This window comes from Pleurodeles waltl, chromosome 3_2 (assembly GCF_031143425.1).
Source record: "Pleurodeles waltl isolate 20211129_DDA chromosome 3_2, aPleWal1.hap1.20221129, whole genome shotgun sequence".
NCBI lineage: Eukaryota > Metazoa > Chordata > Amphibia > Caudata > Salamandridae > Pleurodeles > Pleurodeles waltl.
In genome coordinates this window covers 82,774,311-82,795,168 of record NC_090441.1, presented here as the reverse complement: position 1 = coordinate 82,795,168, position 20,858 = coordinate 82,774,311, and the positions used below count along the sequence as shown (strand labels likewise).

At 44.7% G+C, this 20,858-nt stretch overlaps 1 protein-coding gene across 4 annotated transcripts in view; it reads right to left on the bottom strand.

The window, feature by feature from the left end:
- The window catches only part of ABHD11 (abhydrolase domain containing 11), a 134,851-nt gene that overhangs the window by 92,428 nt on the left and 21,565 nt on the right, over nucleotides 1-20,858 (bottom strand). For 3 of the 4 annotated variants that reach the window (XM_069226841.1, XM_069226845.1, XM_069226842.1), the window contains exons 2-3: nucleotides 11,372-11,507; nucleotides 4,416-4,589 (exon numbers count right to left, since the gene is read on the bottom strand). In XM_069226841.1, the coding sequence (XP_069082942.1) occupies nucleotides 4,416-4,589; nucleotides 11,372-11,507 (310 nt within the window). Of the gene's footprint in view, nucleotides 1-4,415; nucleotides 4,594-11,371; nucleotides 11,508-20,858 lie in introns of all 4 variants that reach the window. The other variant, XM_069226843.1, reaches the window with a different exon arrangement.

Sequence of the window (20,858 nt, the reverse complement as noted above, 5' to 3'; positions counted from 1 at the left end):
ATTACCATACTACACTCCCCACATCCCCCCCCCATAGTCCTCAGTGCCCAAACTGAGAGTGGCAGAACTTTGAAAATGTCCAAAGTGGGTAGAGTTAGCCCTGGGAACGTTTACCCCATTGGTTAAGGCGTCCCAAAGGGGTCATTCGCACCCACCAGCTCGTGGCTGGCATAAATTTGAAATCTCCAGCCATCCACTTCAGAATACTCCTGGACATGTGGAAGATCAGAGGAGGATTGAACCTGCTGTATGGCATATGAAAAGAGCCTATAGGAGGCATCTTAACAAAAGAAAGTGTCAGAACTATCACACCCACGCAAAACGTAGGTGATAATCCATCTATGCATTGGCAGAACAGATATTAAATATGAAGTCTTCTAAAATGAACTACAAGTTTTAAACACTTGAGTTCCTAGCTGCCCTCTCCTTAACTTTTGTTTGTGAATTCAACATTCAGCCCTAATTGTTTTTGCAAGTGATGCATCATGACTGTATTATCAACACATGAAATAAGATTGCAAGAGTAGCTGATGCTGCAATCAAAGACAATATGGCCTGATTTAGATGTTGGCGGATGAGTTACTCCATCATAGCGGTAACAATTTTCCATCTGCCAAAATATAAATCACATATGATATAATGGGATTTGTATTTCGGCTGATGGGAAATCCATCACCATTGTGAAAGGGTAACTTGTGAACCAACATCTGAATTACAATTTACTTGCGCCATTTGTTTTTAGTTTTCAAGAGTGCCACATTGATCTAATGTCAAACAAAGTTTCAGCTGCACAACAACAGTAAATGTGCCATCTTTTCTGGTATTAAATTCAACTTTAGAAGGTAAGCCCAGCATTAATACAGGTCAAATTTGCCTTTTATCTTAAAGATCTGAACATTATGGCGTTCTTTGTATGTATGTAAAGAAGGTATGTGGTTTTCTAATTGAATACTTTATTTTCACATGTATGCACACTGTATACAAAACACTACTGATTTAATTTGTTACAATAAATAGTCCTGTAATACAATACAATTGCCCCATGACATATGAATGCAACAATGCTACCAACCAATGGTCACTTGTTTTGTTTTACAGTGTTTACACAAGGTCCCTGACGACTCTCAGGTTCCCTTGGTATGTAGAAACAATAGATAGTGCTTTAAAATTTTGAAGACAAGATTTTTTGAATGTCTGTCACACTTTATGAAGCCATATAGTATTATGGGTAGCACGTCCACATCAGTTATTTTTTCCTATGACATATAAAGTGGCGGTAGTTGGTGCTATGATTAATTCTAAGATTGATTCCAGTTATTAATCATATGCAGACCTTCATGTTAATCTAGCAAGCAAATTCCAAAGAAAATGAAAACAAAATATATATTTTTTTAAATCAATCACAGGTACAGCTTTGGACTTTGAAAGGACGCCTGCTACTAATTACTGCTCTTCGAGGTCACTCACATGTAAATGTATTCTATTCTATTCAGGGGGATTTTTTTAATAGCTTCAGATAAGGGAATCACCTTTTACAGACATTAGAAACCAATGGGTCGTCGATAATTTGCATACAGTATCATTACAATAGTTTTCAGAGCTGCAACAGGGTGAGGCAGGTCTTCAAAATATGCCAATTTGATATTAGTCTGCCATGCAGCAGCTGATGCCCCATTTAAGATGATCTCAGCAGGGTATAATTTTAGACTCTTTCTGCTCATAGAGCAGTGGTAATGGTAGATCGGATTAGATGAGTTCCTTCCATACAGCTGAAAAAAACAAACACCAAAAATTGGATAAGGCTGATGGATGGAACCAAGAAATTATCTTAAAAAGAGGTGCAGCAAAGCATATCCCTGCGGCAATCCAATTTTCATGCCCTGTACAGATGTATATGCGGCACGGGTTTGGATCAAACAAGAAATTAGTAACACAGTCCAGCATCTGAAAGTCCTTCCTCGTGGAGTCGGGATAACAGAATGCCATATCAACGATGTTGAAAGTTGCCAATCGATCAAGCAGAATCAATGGTCCAATGCTGTTGATAACTATTTGTGTCCAAAAGATGATCGTTGTGGCAACAAACTCAGTACTCTAGGGCCAGTCTGCACCAAGACTGATTCAAGTATGCCATTTTTCTTTATGAAGGTTTCCAACTTGTCTAGGGCAAAGCGCATGTAGCTGGATAAAGGAACCCAGACATACTTCTGTAGTTGGACAGGTCACTGGTGTTTCATTAAGGTTTCGAAACAAGAGATTTCAGTTTTATCCAGTTTTACAGTTTCATCCAGTGTAATAGGGACACACTGCATTGAGAAAGTCACCTCGAGGATCATACTGGTCATACCTCATCTAATCCAAAAAAGGCCTTGTAATGCAAATGCAATGCAGATGTTTTGGAGGACACTGGTGTAAAGCCACACATTAGGGAGTGATAAACATTAGACAGTGTTACAGAAGCCTCAGAAGTCACTGTAGTGCTAGTAGAACTCATAAAATTACTTTTTATGAACACTATGAGTGATAGATGCAACTTGTTTTTTGCTCAACAAACCAACAATGGAGCTACAGATGTTCTGTGAAGGAGATTGGTTTGGCTAAAGAGGAAATACATTTTCAAACTCTGTCCATAATTTAACAGAGTTCTCAGTGAGAGGAGAAGGAATGCTTGATTTTTTAAGACATTTAAAATTAGTTGTGTATTTCTCTTCCGATAAGCATTTAATCTTTTGATTCAGAGATTTTAGAGTAAACTGCATTTATCTGCAGCACCCGAGATCTGGTTACTTATCTTTCTTATCCAACTCCATGTTCAGCCAACTGCCGAATTTAATACCAGACCAGATTGGGACACTGAAAATCAAGGTGAAAGCTGTGACATGAAAAGCTCCTTGCCTCACTGTTTTCAATAATACTTTCAGCATGAGGTATGTTTCATTGCAGACCGATGTAAGAAAGGCAGTATTAAAAAGTTAATTTCCCTGTGGTCAGACCACATGAAAAAAAGTGAAGTGTCCAGCTGAAGATTTCTTTACACTTGCCCTGAATCAGTTCTAGGAACAGACAGGCAAAGTGCATGTGGCCAACAACTTACTGAATAAAATGTAAGTCTGACAAATTTCATATAACACTTTGGGTGTTGGTATTCTGTTGTTGGTTCACCCAATAACTGAAATTCTCTGATACTGTGAGATTGTTGTATTTCAGAGCAAGATATATAAAAGCATTATAAGCTGGGTGGCCATTCTGCTGAGGGAGGCCGTGCTGATAACAGGAAGTGCCATATATAACGAGGGATAAGAACTGGTTACTTAATTGTAATCCTTGTACTTCATTATGGGTTTGTTCATTAAATTGATAAAGAATGAGTATTTCCATGGATGGAAAAACCATTCCAATCTTAGAAATTACGTTTTTTTATCTTTTAACACAACAAATGCTTCCATAAATATCAGACATCCACCGGGAAAATATAAAAAGATTTAAAAGCGCATGAATGCTCCCCCACTCCCTTTTTAGAGAATGAATATGGAAGCCAAGGTGTCAGTTGCTCCCACGTTCTGAGATGCGTACAGAAGTGCAAAGGATCTCAAATTAATAACCCCGCTTCCATTTTACAGGCTCCATTTGGAGGAAAGAGGATTGTGTGTGAATTAAATGAACAAAATGAAATGAACAAAATCATGAACTGGTGTAACGAATAAGTAACATTTTTCTCCATCATGGGAATGCCACCAATGTTCATAACCCTTTGCAAGCACTCTAATGTACAGGTATTTGTGCTACCAAATTTAATTTAGTTAGTTTTCCAAATTAAGCAGAAAGTTTTTAAAGCTAGTAAACTGGCAAAAAAGACACTAAGGAGGATAAAAATAACATAAATATGGAAATTACAAGTGGCAACATCTCCATCTACATTGGTGACGCTTAGCAAATAGCTTCATATCACTTGAAGGCATCATCTGTCAAATAGGACCAGATCCAGCATCCACCGGCCTGCTAAGGAATATACGAAAGCTGGAAGCATACCCACTTACTACACATTACAGACTGAACTTGTCACACTGTGGAGACTCAGTGATTACCGGAGCCACAAGGCCTTCGTTTCTCAGGCGTGGTGGGGGTATAAACTGCTCAATTTGCACGTTGTTTGGAAACTCATTTTTACACCTTAGCAAGAATTTAAAAAACATAGTTAAACTGCATTCATCATAGATATGAGCATATCTTTGCAGTGAAATCTTAACAATACATAACCCCGGTGTATTCTGTACATTTAATTTGGAAGAAACAACATCGCATAACCTGCTGTGACCAATTGGGCTTCCCTCCTAAATCTCTTAGCTACCACTACTTAACATCACATACCACCTTAACTTCCAACAAATGTATACTTCTGTGAGCTAGATACCTACCCACTGCAGTGCCACAGTCATGGCAGTTTTGCCACCCATGCTGTGACCGATCAGGATGCAGCGCTTGATATGAAGCAGTTCCAGTAGCCTATGGACATCAGCACTCATTGCTTCGTATGTCATAGTGGCACAGTGTGGACTACTGCCATGGTTACGGGCATCCAGTGTCAGTACCTAGCTGGGCCAGAAAAGTAACAAAGTAAAAAAAACAAAAAAAAACAATGCATATACAGAATTAGAATGAAAAAGACAACAACCATTAAGTGGCTACTCCAATCATATGAGCTGTGCCTACACATGCATTCAACAATGTGTAACGTATGGCACAAATGTCAGGAGTGAGTAGAAGCTGCGAACGTCTAACCATGGTAACACCAGGCCCTTTTGCAAACTTTCAGCACAGCATCACCACTTTTATCATTTGGCAAGATTATTACTCCCTAGACTCTTCAAACCATAATGTGCTATATGCTATGAAACTATGAAAACAGTTCTCCTTTAGCAACAGAAATGCAAGAGTGGTGACCCTTCATCTTGGGCATACAGATGAGAGTGGAGCAATTTTTGTGTAGCAAAAGGCAGCTGGGCCAAATCTCTTCTGGATTTCCAGCAAGTAAGCACCAGATAAAGGGGCCACTTCACTGGAGATGAATATAGCTTTGCAGTGAGAGCCTATGTACACGTATGGGTTGCCTTCTGCAAATACCCTTCACTCAGGTAGGATCACACCGCTACAAAATAGATATGCAACTTCGCATGAAGCTGAATGTCTAAGTAGTGATGCTTGGCACTGAAAGTGCCTTAATGTTTTTACAGTCAAACACCCAAACAGAATTAGGAGAGAGTTGTGCTCCAGCCTATCCCCCCAATATCCTGAGCCATCATACACTTAGGTGACTGCAAGTACCCTGAAACATGCCATGCAGTGACTGCCTACTAAAGCAACAAGACATGGTAATGAACTCTGTGCCCAAGGTCCACTGCCCCCAATGAGACTGGAAGCAGCCGAGCTGTAATAGGCCCATGATAGCAAGTAGCTCTGCCCTATGGCCCTACCCAATACATATGAGGATTTCTGGATGGGCGAGACGAATCACTGTAGCTCTGTTGGGCTAAGAAGGGTGTGGCTTATCTCCCATACCTTCTTCTTCTTTGTTGGGTCCAGGGTACCTGTCTTGGTCCAGAGAGACTGTGAAACCTCAGCACGCCTTAATGGCTGGGTAAGCATTCTGCTTCCTGTCTGCTGGAATGAGAAGTGAGGGGTGCCAATCTGAGGAACGTTCCTCCCACCCCTTCCTACCAGAAAGACTGTTCCCTGGCCACCCCCATGACTGTGACTTGCGAGCCTGGTATGCATTGGACCTGGTATGCAAGGCCCACTGGGCTGCTGGTGCTGTCTGAGTCGGAGCACAGTTAATCTGTAGAAAAAGCAGGCCGGGTGGGGTATGAAGCCCATCCCCCGACAGGTTTGGCAATGGAGTGTCCAGACCTGGGGGAACAGCTGCTGGACTGGGGCTTCGAAGTCAGGAGTTTGAACTGGACTATTGGAGTGTCTGACGCCGCCTGGGATATAACATAAAGGTGATTGTCCTGTAGTGACATGGGCTCACATTGTTCCTTGGCAGATTATGTAATGGGGTGGCCCTGGGCCAGGTGAATAACTTTGTCTGCAGGCTGAAATCATGGGGGTATGATTTAGCAAGGCTAACCGGGAATATGATCAATAATATATTCCTGTCTATTCCTTCTGTAACCTGGTGTGTCCAATATAAACATACTGTGGATTTGGCCAGTATTAAATACGACCTTGTAATCACCAACAAAAGTGGTGCGGACCTGATTGCATTCTCTCTGCCCTAACTGAAGATTGAATCTCTTCTTCCAGGGCAATTTGTACTGTCTTGTCTGGTCCACTACCTCACTGGTACCTGGAGGGTTTTATGGTAGAGGACCTTCTGCTCTGTAGCCATTTACCTCTCCATCATGATAAAAGACTACACTGTCCCAACAAGCGCACACGCCAAAATAGACAGATACACAAAGCCTGTATCTGACCCATCCCCAACCACTGGAGAGGGATTGACGGCCCACCAATGCCCAGGGGCATTGACTAACTTTCATCTTGCTTCATTCTGGAGATGGCCCACAAGACATTGATACAGAGCTCCCTACTCAGAACCACTCCCATGTTCCCCAGCACCCATCCCATCCTCTCATTGCCATAGTGCAAAAGTATAAAGAGAGGGGTGCTATCCACAGAGGCACCAAGGGACTGGGGTTCCAGTATTCCTTGATATTAATCTTACCCGATCACACAGGCCAACAGCAGAGAAAGTCAAGACTTAAGGCCACCTATAACTCATAAACCACCTTCTTCAATACACTAGAAGCAGCCTGTGACTGGGTAGTGGAGAGGAGATATTTAAAGCATTTTCAACGTCTTGTAATTCATGTAGTTTCTTGCTCAGAAAGGTCTGGTGGTGGCTACAGTTAAGAACTATTGGCAGCACTGTCTGCCTTCATGCCATGGTTTCCTTTAGCTGTTTACTGTGACTCTTGTTTATTATGCCTCAGTGGGATTTGAATGGTGTTTTGACTTCCTTTGATGGCATCTCGACCTTTTTGCCTTCCTCCAAATCATTTCTTGAATATTTCAGTCCTCTGAGGAAGAAGCAAGGCATTCATGGGTTTGTGTTCAAAACCGTCCCTATGAAGGTCAGCCTCTGTGTACGAGACATGTGGGACTTCAGAACATTGATGATAAAGCCAAGTCACAGAGGAGAGTTATTGTCCACAAAAGTCCTTTTCCCGACCTGTGCTGGGGACTCGGCTTTCACCAGCTAGTCAATCAACTATGGAAATACTTCAGGCCTCAAGAAATCTACTCACCAACTTGCTATGACGAATCAGATTTTATCAGGGCAAGCAATTTTTAGGGCCCTCTGTACCATTCTGACAGCTGACAAACAATGGGTGTTCCATTCACTCAAAAAGTAAATGAGCAATAAAAATTCCTTTAAATCTTGCTTTTAACTTGTCACATTTGCTCTGTGTTCAGAGACAGATGATTAATGTAGGTTTATGTCTTCTTACAATTTGCTCCTTATTTTATTCTGGAAATTGGTGCTTACTTTTCTTTCTCTGACTGCCAAGTTAGAGAATTTTGTTAAATTAACTATCTGACAATCGTGCTATACAAAGTGTGTGAAATGAAGAGTTGTAGATTTCAGTTTTTTTTCTAACACACAACATTTAAATAGCTAGTAAATGAACTTACAAACATGTCAAAATATATTTCAGCAGTTATGAAAACACTTTTTAAATTGTGTGTGATGAAAAAAAGAATTTAATAGGATGAAAACAAATCAGAAATCTTTACTTGGTGAAGTGTAAATGCTACATTTTTTGCAGAAAACCAATTTCTACATATTATTTTGTATATGCTATATAGTTTTATCAGCAAACCTGCATGTTGGTGTGAACGTCTGTGGCTACTTCAAAGACAAATGTGCTGTTAATAGATGACAGTGCGCTAGCACATCATGCTTTGGTGATATATTTATTCAAAGCAAGTTTTTAAACATGAACAGAGAAACATTTTAGCTCCTGTCCTGATTACAATGCTACTGGTGTGATGAGGCACAACAGGAGTCATGTGTACCCTATATGTGGGCCAATTCTTATTATACATGGAGCAAAAATGTAGTCTAGTAAATAAACCAAAACAATTTTTTGCACAGCAGAAATGCTGAACTGGCATAGTTGATGGTGCTCACATAAGAGACAATGAAGAAAAAGGCAGCTTTGTAAAATACAATTTTTACCTAGGACCACACAATTTGAGACCAGTTTATGGGTCGCATACTTAACAGTTGTGTTGAGTAGATTATTCAAATCACTAGACCTGCAGGTCTGGTAACATTTTTACGATTTTTCAAGGCCTATACTTGGAGGCCCAACTGTCATACTAAAGCTGCCTTGAATACTCTCACTTTTGTAAAGCTGTGTGGAGCAGTTGTCAGTGTGAACGAAGGACCCCTGAATTGGTAGTGCTGGGATTTCACCACAAACCTCAGATTATGCCTGTGGATGGAAAGAATTGGAAGATGATAATAGGTGTCCTGGAGATCCGTGGATGTTGACAAGTCTCTCCCATTCAGGGACAAAAAGACTTAGCTAAGAGACTGCTGAAATATAAATCCCATTATTCCCTATGGAATTTATATTTCGTCGGACAGTATATCGGTCACCGTTGTGACTGAGTAACCCGTCCGCCAAAATCTAAATCAGGCCAAGAATCTCAAACCTGCCCTGTCAAATGAACAAGTTCAGAAGGTAAATAGCTAGAAAAGGTCTCTGTTAAGATGGAGATCTCCTGCATGATTTGCATGCATCAGTCTCTGCCCTGGAAAAAGTTGAAGAACCCAGACTCAAAGGCTGAAAAGTCTTTGCTTCAGGCAGCTTGGCTGCCCGCATGGTTAATACAACCTGCTTCCTAGGTAGCAACGTTCTTGCCTACGGCAAATTGGGAATCAGCTTGCTAGACCACTTGAAAAAAGCCATTTACGGACCTCATCATTGACAGCCTGGATGCATCCATACAGATCTTAAAGCGCTGCCTGAATTCTGCAAAGACTGCTGCTCCATCTAAAGGCACAGATATTGCACTGAGACAACCGGCTTGCATGCGTTCCACTGGAATAGCCAGCGTTGTCACTCCAAAACCACACTCATGGACATACCTATCGATGACAAGCATCTACTAGGAGAGAAAATCAAATCCTTCCTGGAGTGCTTCAATAACATCAGAGCTACAGCCTAGCATCTCTTTAGTGTCAAGTTCACTAACAAAAGAGGTTTTGTGGCTAATCCAGGGTACTGCAGTCCTGGGTGGGAAACCTTTCTCAGACTGTTTAGATACCCTATCTACTATAATGCTCCTTTCGGGGCAGGCATGAACCAACAACAGCAACATATGCAGTCTCTACCATTCTCTGTCTGCTCTGCTGCTTCAAACCCTCTATAACTGGCCTCCCCCTCACATTATCATCATTTGCTGGGGGAGTCCACCAATTTTCCACTTACTGGGAGGCAATTATGACACATCGCTGGGTCAACGAGCTAATCAGCAACCCTTTCTGTCCCTCCTTCCGCTACAATGTATTTTCCAGTGCATGTTTCAGTTTTGGCAGTAGGCTTAAACCTGAGTGTGGCCAGTCGATGGACCCGGAAATGCCAGTTTAATCTGTTTCAGCATCGGGGTCGTTGACAACGAGGAACTATTTAATGTTGGGGAACAGCATCAAGACTCACAGCGGATGCAAAAGTATAACTTTTTCCTTGAAGAAAAGGACAGCTTATTCGTATAGTACTTTCTGTTTTTTATGTCAAGCAGTGGCGTAACAAAACCTGAGGGGGCCCCCTGCAAAATTCATGAAGAAGCCCCCCATGCTTCGGACCCAGTCAGGAGCTCTCAGACCAGGGGCCTGCCATTCGTGCACAGTGCCGGAAAGGGCCCCCTGGAGCTCGGAGACCCACCATACCGCTGGGATATTGTTATGCCACTGGTCAGAGGATATTTTGGAAGTTTGACAGCTGAGTTACTGGTCACTTAGGCATCTCCTGGAGGTCCTTAGCCAGTGCCCTCCCAATCTCTGATGGCCTTCAGGTGCACGGAGGCAACTAGCAGTTGAAACCTGAAAGATTTGGGAAAGATTTCTGACAAAGTTGCTGTATGATGCTGAGCAATTTTTGTTGGTGAGACAGGCTCTGGAACTACGTCAATGAAGCAAGGAAAATAAGCAACTGATGCTAGTGTGCTGGTTGGTGTCTAATATACTCTGGTGCCATCATGTGAGTAGGCAGAGTCACAGCTTGAACAGCACTGGCCAACATGCTGGTACTGGAGGAGTATGCCAGGTAAAAAAAATTGGAACAATCAAGGTCTAGAAATAGAATCTTTAATAAGGGGAACACACGGGAAGATGCATCCATCAGAAAACAGGACTCTCCTTGACCAGTTTATTCTAGTTAGTTATTCCACAGAAATACCATGAACCTCTCTGTATGTATGTTTGTGTTATTCAAGTATCACAATCCAAGCGGAGCTGCAGTGGAGTACTGTACAGGGCTCAAGGCAAAGACACCTCAATTGCTTCTGCGCCCTGGATGTGGAAAGGTTCTGCCATGTTGCAGAAGTTTTTCATAAAGACCGAGCCCAATCTTCATCCCACAAGTCCCTGGGAAAGGAATGCTTCTCGCTAGAGGGATCTGGCATGACGCAGTGACACCTTTCTGCTACACTGAGACCTGCAACATTCATGCGAAACCAGGAGTCCTCACTATTCTCAATCTTCTCAGGGGGCCACAGCTATCCTCCACTGCCTCAATTAATATCCCAAGTAACCAGGGGTGTAGCTTGGTCAGTAATATTGGGGGGGTCGGGGGGGGGGTCGAGTGGGTGAGCTTCAAATTTACGGACAGTCACGCTGACATATGTCAAAACACATTAAATGGAAAGCAGGGCATGAGCTGGCGTAAGGGCAGTGGAAAGGGAGAGCAGTGACGATTGTTAGGATTACTTAAAAGGTTGTTGAAACCTGTTGTATGACTGTGCACTTAGAATGTATCTCACTCTACAGATCTAGCCCCTTCTGCTGAGGTTTTACATAGGAGCGTGATGTATCATTTCATAGTGAGCGTTGTAACATAATCAACAGTTTTGAGAACTTCAAAACAGGAGAGAGAGAGTGTGTGTGTCTTTTTGTCTGTACATGCATGTAAAAATTCTAGGTGAAACCGGACTGCCACTTCACCATACCCGACTGAAAGCACACGCACGAAATTATTTATTGAAGAATACATTTATCGCTGGTGTGTAACACCCTAACACTCCGCCCCCCCCCCCCCCCCCACCCCGCATAGCAACGGCTCTGCCAGTCACACACAGCTCTCACCTTTCTGCCAGTTTTTTGCACCAAGGCTTTGGCAATAGACTGGAAGTTGGATTTACTGCCAAAAAGACCATGGAGAAACACAAGAGGCACCTCATTGACTTTCCCATCAAACAGGTCATACGCCAGCGTCACGGTACTGGGAGAAACAATCACAAAACAGAAAAAAAACATTTCATTTCAAAGTTTTATATAGAAAAAAATAAATCAATGACATTACAGTTTTAACAACATATCTAAATACTGCACGGTAAAAGACTAGCAGAATTGTTCAATATTACAAATTCAAATACATTATCAAGAACGCCTGCCAACAGAGAAAAAAAGTGTAACTGACCTCAACCCCTTGGGAGCAAAATTATAACACATTCTAGTGTATTATTGAAATACACATTAAAACAAAGTTTTACAGGACTGGTATGGCTCAATTCACAAATATATGCACGTCTGTGGAACACATATTTACATATGACAGAGGTGCGACCTTGTCAAATTTTAATATTAATGCTGTCCCAGTATCCACAAAGTAGACTGCGCGCATTCTCCTAACAATTATTTAGAAATTAGCATGTGTTGCAGCAAAAATCAGGGGGGGGAAGGTTGCTCAGATGTTTAGAACTGGCAGAAACAGAGGCCTGCTTGGGACGTCCAAAAGGGGAACATCGATCATATTTGTCTGTGAAAAATGTTGAAACCTATTGTATGACTTTGCGCTTAGATTTTATCTGACTGTACAGATCTAGCCCCTTCTGCTCAGGTTTTACACAGGAGTGATTTACTCATTTCGGAGTGAGCGTGAGGTTCAAGGATTTATTTGAAATATGGGAGAGGTTAGGCTGGATGTGAAAAGGTGAGTGGTATATGGGTAGTTAAGCGCACATAATTTCTTGGTAGTACATTTTAATATTCAGGCTGGGCTCACCAAAACACTGAAGGGATGGTGTGGAAGTGAGATTCAGTATTGTGTCAAAGTAATAAAAAGAAAATATTACGGGTCCTGGGGGATTGACAGACAAGCACTGGGAGTTAGCAAGGGTGCCTGGGACTGCGATTGCTGGAACAAGATGGACGGCAGCAGGACTGAGCACACAGCAGCTGAAAAAATGTGAGGAGACCACGGCCTAGGCCACGACTTAGATGCTCCCTATGAAACAGATGGGAATAGAGGCGGTTAGAAAAGCTCTTAAAGATCTCCGGGCCCTTTAATTTGGGGGAGACATGCAAGTTACATTTGTGGAGTAAAATTTACAAGCTGATTTTGTGAATAACCAAAAACAGTAAACTTACTCAAAAGTATAAATTACACAAAACTGTAGTTTACCTTTGTGAATAAGGCCCTGGTTCTAACCCCAGCTGAGCAGGGGGTTTGGCTTGATCCTAAGAGTTAAAGTAAGAATCGAGCCATTGGAAGAAATGTCATATAAACAGATGCCATGTAAAAATGTAAGACCAGGGATGTGGAATTCCTATCGCCCGACGCCCGGGACATCTTGTTTGAGGTCAAGGGCAACAAGTTTTTATGTTCACTTTGTCCTTGGGACAAGTAGGCCCAACCCTCTGCAGCACAAACCCTGTGGCTGCCTGTTTACAGAGAGTGGAACTCTCTGCAGTTGAGGTAATGTGTTTCCAAAAGATAATGCTGTTCGAACTTGTATTTATGGTTCATTATTCGAAAACCTTCATTATTAGGGTGAGTGCTGTAAATAAATGTTTTAAGGTCACACTTCACTACTGACGTTGGTTCCAGTACAAAACAAAAAAAAACGTGTATACAGATGTTTGAAAATTTTAGGCTATGAGGCTAAGTATAATGCTCCCAGAATGCTCTCTGATTAGATGCAAATGAAGTGTCATTTAGTAAAATGTTTTGATGCATGCTAGTATTTCCCAAAAATATTTTGAATGGAAAATCAGTGTAACAATTTTCAACACTATTATGGGAAGCATGAAAATAAACAAACACTGACAAAGCCAACTGATCTGACATATTTTTATAAGTCTTTTAGTTTCATCAATGCGTGTCTTGTTTTGACATGGCTTTTGTAACACTTTATTGTTGTGGGAGCTACCAGGCCCTCAATATTGTAACAAACACTGGCAAAAAAAAAAAAAACGTTTTTGAACTCCAAAAGCACACGTTGCCACCAGTGGCATAACAAAGGCCCCGCAGCCGCCCTCCAGGGGGCCCCTTCAGCACAGCACCTGCCCTGAGTGAGTCTGGAGAGGGGGCTCCTCCATGTTCTTTGCAAAGGGGCACCCTCCAGTTTCGTTACATCACTGATTGCCACTGTTGTTCCTGACACTGAACAAAACTACTTTGTGTGCCAATATGCTCCTTGTGGAAGAGAAGAATGCGATCACTCACAGTAAAGCCAGCCAAAAGAGAGAGAAATAGAAGTTTAATAAAAACAAAATGTCTTTGTTAACACCAGACCTAATTAGGGACCAAGACCCACATGTAGGTAGCTTTTTGCATGTCGCAAACAGCGACTTTCGCTGTTTGCGACGTGCAAAAAGCACATTGCGATGCACAAACCCAGTTTTGCGATTCGGTAACCTGGTTACCGAATCGCAAAACGGGTTTGCGACTCGCAATTAGGAAGAGGTGTTCCCTTCCTAATTGCGACTCGCAGTGCAATGTAGGATTGCTTTGCGAACGCGGGCGCAAGCCAATCGCAGTTTGCACCCATTTCAAATGGGTGCTAACACTTTCACAAAAGGGAAGGGGTCCCCCTGGGACCCCTTCCCCATTGTGAATGTCACTGTAAACATTTTTTCAGAGCAGGCAGTGGTCCTGCGGACCACTGCCTGCTCTGAAAAAATGAAACTAAAACGTTTCATTTTTCGTTTTTGTAATGCATCTCGTTTTCCTTTAAGGAAAACGGGCTGCATTACAAAAAAAAAAAAAACTGCTTTATTGAAAAGCAGTCACAGACATGGTGGTCTGCTGTCTCCAGCAGGCCACCATCCCTGTGAGGCCGCCATACGCAAAGGGGTCGCAAATTGCGTCCCACCTCATGATTTTTCATGAGGTGTGCATTTGCGAAGCCCTTGCGAATCACAGATGGTGTCAGGGACACCATCCTACATTCGGATTTGCGACTCGCAATTTACGGGTCGCAAATCTGAACCTACCTACATGTGGCCCCAAATTCTTAAAGAAAGTCACAAAAGTGCACCCATGGTATATGTCGTACCCCTATAAAATATTTGTGAACTGTATTTTAGCATGGGTAAATACGCATGTGTAGATTTTCTCATGTGAAAATCTATTGAGCATTTGCAAGTTCATTTTCCCTCCAGCCACTTTCTTCCCAACCCTAGAAGAAGTTCTAATTCTGCCATTGTCAGGAGTAAATGTCCAACCTTTCTTATTATGGGAAAATATTAGAGAGAAGCTGGTGAAAATCTTTAAAATATGCAGGTTAGTAGGTTTGCAGACTCAAAGGCATTCCAGCCCTGGAACTATTGCTTACTGCTTCCTCCAGCCCCAGTATGCAGATCTGCAGAAAGTTGGAAAAATAAGGAAATTGCTACAGTAGGGATTGAAACTGCAAGTATTCAAGCCCTACTATGGTAGTAGCCCTGGCATAATCAGAGAGGCTATTATCAGAGCTCCTACATAATGAGATTGCTGCCATAATTTGGCGCCACACTACATGGCACCAAAGGGACAAGTAGATCTTTTTACAGGACAAGTAGATTTGAGAAGCAGCCTGTCCCGTGGACAAGTAGATATTTCAATAAATTCCACACCCCTGAAGACTCTATAACACAAAAACAGTTGAATTCTGTAATGTTTAAAAATGTTTAACGTATTACATGATATTCTATAACTGCATTCAGTGATATTTATTAAAACTGTTAGTCTCTAAACATGAACACAGAAAGTTTCAAGAATGCTGCCTTCTCAGTTCCACGTCACTGTCTTGAGAGAGCCAGGAGATATTCAAATTGTCAAGGGCTTCATACACATAGTAAATATTACTTTAATATTTTGAGCAACACTTCACGGTAAACCTTTTATGAATGTAGTTGTTTGTAGAGCACAATGAACGGAATTATTTCAGAGAACTCATAATATAGAAAGTGAAGAAATAGAAGTGTGAAGCAAATAACTTAGCTTCTGATGGATACAACTACCTGTGGATTCCTCACCTAATGAATACTCCCATGGCGCCAGCATTCGACGGAAATCTTCTTCCTAGCTTCTGCACGTCGACGAGGACGTCACTCTAGCCCGCGCGACGCCGTCTGACGTCATACAGGCAATAAGAGGTCCTCGCCGACGTGCCGACATCAGTTCCCTATTTTCCGTGCATTCGAAACGGTTATCTTCGAGGGAGCTACTGTTACTTTCGTAGTTACAGTGTATTTTCTGCTGCGTAGTTCTTCTCTGCGGTAATAATGTCTCAGAGAAAGTCGGGTTTCAAGCCCTGTCGAGAGTGTGGGGGCAAGATGTCCGTTACAGATCCTCACTCCGACTGTCTATGGTGTTTGAGCACCGACCACGACGTCGCAACTTGCGATTCATGTCAGCACATGAACCCGAAGGCCCTCAAAGAACGTGAGGCTAAACTATTCATGGCGAAGTCGAAGAGAAAGGAAAAACATCATAAAAAGTCTTCTTCGCCAAGGTCTCATCGGCGTCATCGAGACTCCCGGCGCCGTAGAGATTCACGGCGTCATTCCAGCAAGGAGACTCGCTCGAGGTCGCCTTCGGCTCGGCGTCGGAGAACTTGGGAGGTCAGTCCCACCGTCACGCCGCATCCATCGACGCCGTTGCCCTCTCCGGCGTCACCGACTTCGCCTGGACAGGCGTCTGTGATTGAGGTGATGCAGCCTCTGGTGTTGTCTCCGGCGTCGCAGATGTCGAGGCCGGCGTCGGGGTCGCCTTCGATCCAGGCACCCCAGTATCCGGCTTTTCCCACCCCTGGAGCCGATAGTACCGCATTCCTGAATGCGATGTATACCATCTTTCAAAAGATGGCTCCAGGGGGTGCTCTGGCTGGTCCTTCGGGGCCTTTGGCCTTTTCATTGGGTGATCCTGCGCCTCTACGGCCGGCACCCTTTATGCCCTTTCTCCCTTTTGGGAATGTGGGCTCGGTGCCGGTGGCCGCTCCGGTGGCTTCAGAGGGATTGGCCCCAGAGGTTTCCATCCCGTCGACGTCAGGATTTCGTCCTGTGACTCCGGTGGGTCCATCGGCTCCAAGATCTCTTCGTCCTGCTCCTTCAACAGCGCCGAAGCTGTCTGTGGCGCCCGACGCGGCGTCGGATACTTCTGGAGATCGGCGCCGATCTTCGACTTCGGCGGAGGCCATGTCGACTCCGCGTATCGAGCAGAGACTACATTCGAGGAGGCGTGCTCTCCGTCTTTTGGAAGAGCAGGAGTACCAACGAGTCCTGGAGGAAGGAGAGGTTGAGGACTCTGGTGATGGATTGCATGGTCTGGATACTTCCCCTGAGTGGGACCTTTCATCTCCAGGGGAGTATACGGAGGAGGCTGCTACCTTTCACGCTGTGGTAAGGAAGGCAGCTAACTTTCTGGACCTGCCTTTGCCGGTGGCAGAGGCGAAGCAGAATTTATTGACGGAGGTATTGCATCCGGCCTCTGCTGCAGTGGAGCCTCTCTTGCCGTTTAATGAGGCTTTGCTTGATTCGGTGTTAGAGGTGTGGAAGAAGCCAGTATCTTCCTTGGCGGTTAATAGGGCTGTGGCCAGGAGATATCGAGCTGCACCATCTGACCCTGGCTTTCTTTCTAGACACCCTACGCCGGAGAGCTTGGTGGTGCAAGCCTCCTGTTCATCGAAGTCAGCGCCTGGATCTTTCCTGACGGTACCTGGAGACAGGGACTCCAAAAAGCTGGATGCACCATCCAAGAAAATATTTTCATCTTGCAGTTTGGCGTTGAAGGCCACCAACGCAACTTGCATTCTGGGGAGATACATCCATGCTCTTATGGACGATATTTCATCTTCATTTACGGAGCTTCCCCAGGGACTCTTGGATGTTGTCTCGGGCGCCCAGGCTGCCGCAACCCAGATTATCCAGTCTGGGCTGGACACGACCGACTCGGTGGCTAGGGCGATGGGCACGGCTGTGGTGGCAAGGAGACAGGCCTGGCTCCGTAATTCAGGGTTTTCTGCGGACGTGCAGTCGACCCTATTGGACCTCCCGTTTGATGGGGACAAACTGTTTGGGGCCAAGGCAGATTCGGCCTTGGAGCGATTTAAAGAGAGCAGGGCCCCAGCCAAATCGTTAGGGCTGAAAGCTCCTTCTTCCTCTGCCTCTTCCAGGTTTTTCAGGAGGTTTCGTGGATTTGGGCGTGGCTCTTCATCCTCTTCCTTTCGGGGGAGATTCCAGCAACCCGCCTCTTCCCACCCCTATAGATCATTTAGAGGGAGAGGTAGGGCCCGCACCAGAGGAGCCTCTCAACAGCACTCTGCCTCTTTCTCGTCCTCTGGAGGGGTGCAGCAGGGAAAGCAGCCTTAGGCTTCCACCATTTCCCACTCACTCCTCTCCTGTAGGGGGAAGGTTACGGCATTTTCTCCACAAGTGGGAGACTATTACAACGGACACTTGGGTTATCAGTATTGTGGGAAAAGGCTACACCCTTCCCTTTCTGGAGTTTCCGCCCCCATCCCGCCCCGCCCATCTTATTGTTCAGAAGAACACCTCCTGTTGCTAGAACAGGAGGTTCAAGTCCTCCTTTCAAAGGGCGCGGTGGAGTTGGTCCCAGAGCAGGAAAGGGGTCGAGGTTGTTACTCAAGGTACTTCCTGATTCCCAAGAAGGATGGTCGGTTGAGACCGATCCTGGATCTGAGGATCTTGAATTGGTTCCTCAAACAGGAAAAGTTCAAGATGCTGACCCTAGCACAGGTGCTTTTGGCGTTGAACAAAGAAGATTGGATGGTGTCTGTCGACTTGCAGGACGCTTATTTTCATATCCCGATACTCAAGTCGCACAGGAAGTATCTCCGGTTTGTGGTAGGGTCGCAGCACTATCAGTTTGCGGTCCTCCCGTTTGGTCTTACTTCAGCACCTCGAGTTTTCACGAAGGTGATGTCGGTGGTTGCGGCAGAGGTCAGAAGGAAGGGGATAGCAGTATTCCCTTACTTGGACGACTGGTTGATCAAAGCCAAGTCTCCGGAGCTTGTGTCGCATCATCTGCAGTCAACAACCCAGTTGTTGTTCGACCTGGGCTTTTCGGTGAACGTGCCCAAATCTCACCTGGAGCCCTCTCAGCGCCTCCTGTTCATAGGGGCAGTACTGGATACAACATTGAATCGAGTCTTTCCTCCGCCTCAGCGGATTCAAGATATTCAGGAATTGGTTCCAATGTTTCAAAATGGAGCGGTAGTTCCAGTCCTCAAGGTCTTTCGTCTGCTCGGTCTGTTTGCCTCCTGCATAATGTTGGTCACGCATGCTCGCTGGCACATGAGGGCTCTTCAGTGGTGCCTCCGAAGGCAGTGGTCTCAACACAAGGGAGATCTAGAAGGTGTGGTCAAGATCTCCAGAGATGCTGCTGTGGACTTGAAGTGGTGGATTGCGAGCAACAATCTTTCACAAGGAAAGCCGTTTGCGCAGTCGCCACCAGTGGCCACGGTCATAACGGATGCTTCCACTCTAGGGTGGGGAGCTCATCTGGGGGATCTGGAGATCAAAGGACTTTGGTCTCCAGAGGAATAGATGTTTCATATCAATCTGTTAGAGTTACAGGCTGTACGTCTGGCTCTCAAGGCCTTCCTCCCTTCCCTTCGTGGTCAGTCGGTACATGTCCTGACGGACAATACTACCACGATGTGGTACATAAACAAACAGGGAGGAGTAGGGTCGTACCTTCTCTGCAGAGAAGCTCTTCGACTATGGTCCTGGGCAAAGGACCATCAGATTTGCTTGGTAGCAAATCATCTGGCCGGGGTCTTGAATGTACGTGCGGACAGTCTGTCGCCAATTCTCGGCCGACCACGAGTGGCGTCTCCATCCAGATCAAGTCCGTTTAATCTTCCAGATGTGGGGGTTTCCTCGGATAGATCTGTTTGCCACTCTGGAGAACGCGCATTGTCCGTTATTCTGCAGCCTCCAGTATCCGGTGCAGGGAGCATTGGGGGACGCGTTTCTGATAACCTGGTGCGACCAGTTGCTTTACGCGTTTCCCCCCATACCCTTGATTCCACGAGTGTTGAGGAAGATTCGCCAAGACCGGGCCCAAGTCATCTTAATAGCTCCGGATTGGCCAAGGAGGGTGTGGTACTCCGACCTTCTCCAACTCTCGCTGTGCCCTCCGCTCCGTCTCCCTCTCAGGGCAGACCTCCTCTCGCAGTCGCAGGGGCAGGTTTTACACCCCAACCTCCAGAGTCTACACCTACATGCCTGGAGATTGAACGGGGCAACCTGAGTTCCTTCTCTCTCCCGCCTGATGTAGTGGATGTTATATTAGCGGCCAGGCGACACTCCACTAAATCTATCTACGCTAATAGGTGGTCTAAATTTGTTATGTGGTGTGGAGAGAGACAGATTGATCCCTTACATGCTCATCTGTCGGACGTTTTGTCTTTTGCTCTGTCTCTAGCGCAGAAAGGTTGTGCAGTGGCTACCATTAAGGGTTATTTGTCGGCTTTGTCAGCCTTCATTTGTCTTCCAGACCAACCATCGTTCTTTAAATCCCCTATTGTTCTCAGATTCTTGAAAGGTCTTCTAAATAAATATCCTCCGAAACCATTCGTTATGCCTCAATGGGATTTGTCCTTGGTCCTCACTTTCCTTATGGGGTCCCCTTTTGAGCCTATGCATTCTGCCCCTTAAGGTATTTAGCTATTAAAACAGTCTTCCTGGTGGATATAACATCTGCAAGGAGAGTGAGTGAGTTGCAAGCCTTATCGGTAAAACTCCCTTATACAACTTTTTATGGGGATAAGGTGGTGTTGAGGACCAAGGCTGCTTTCCTCCCGAAGGTTGTTTCACCTTTCCATGTGGCCCAGACAATTAATTTGTCCACGTTCTATCCTCCACCTCATCCTTCTAAGGAGGAAGAGAGACTACATCGCTTGGACCCAAAGAGGGCGTTAAGCTTCTTCATTGATAGAACGAAGGATTTCAGGCTGGAGGATCAGCTGTTCATCGGATACGTGGGCAAGAGGAGAGGAAAGGCAGTCCACAAGAGAACACTCTCCAGGTGGGTTGTTCTTTGCATTAAAATCTGTTACTCTTTGGCAAAGGAGGATCCTCCTGATGGCATTAGAGCTCATTCCACCAGAGCTAAGTCGGCCACTTCGGCCTTGGCCAGGGGTGTTCCTGTGGTCGACATCTGCAAGGCCGCAACTTGGTCGTCCCTTCACACTTTTGCGAAACATTACTGTTTGGACTCTGAGGTCAGAAGGGACGGCCATTTTGCACGGTCAGTGCTGCAGGATTTCTTGGTTTGACCATTTCGGCACCCACCACCGGGCGTGGTACTGCTTTGGGACTCTATTCATTAGGTGAGGAATCC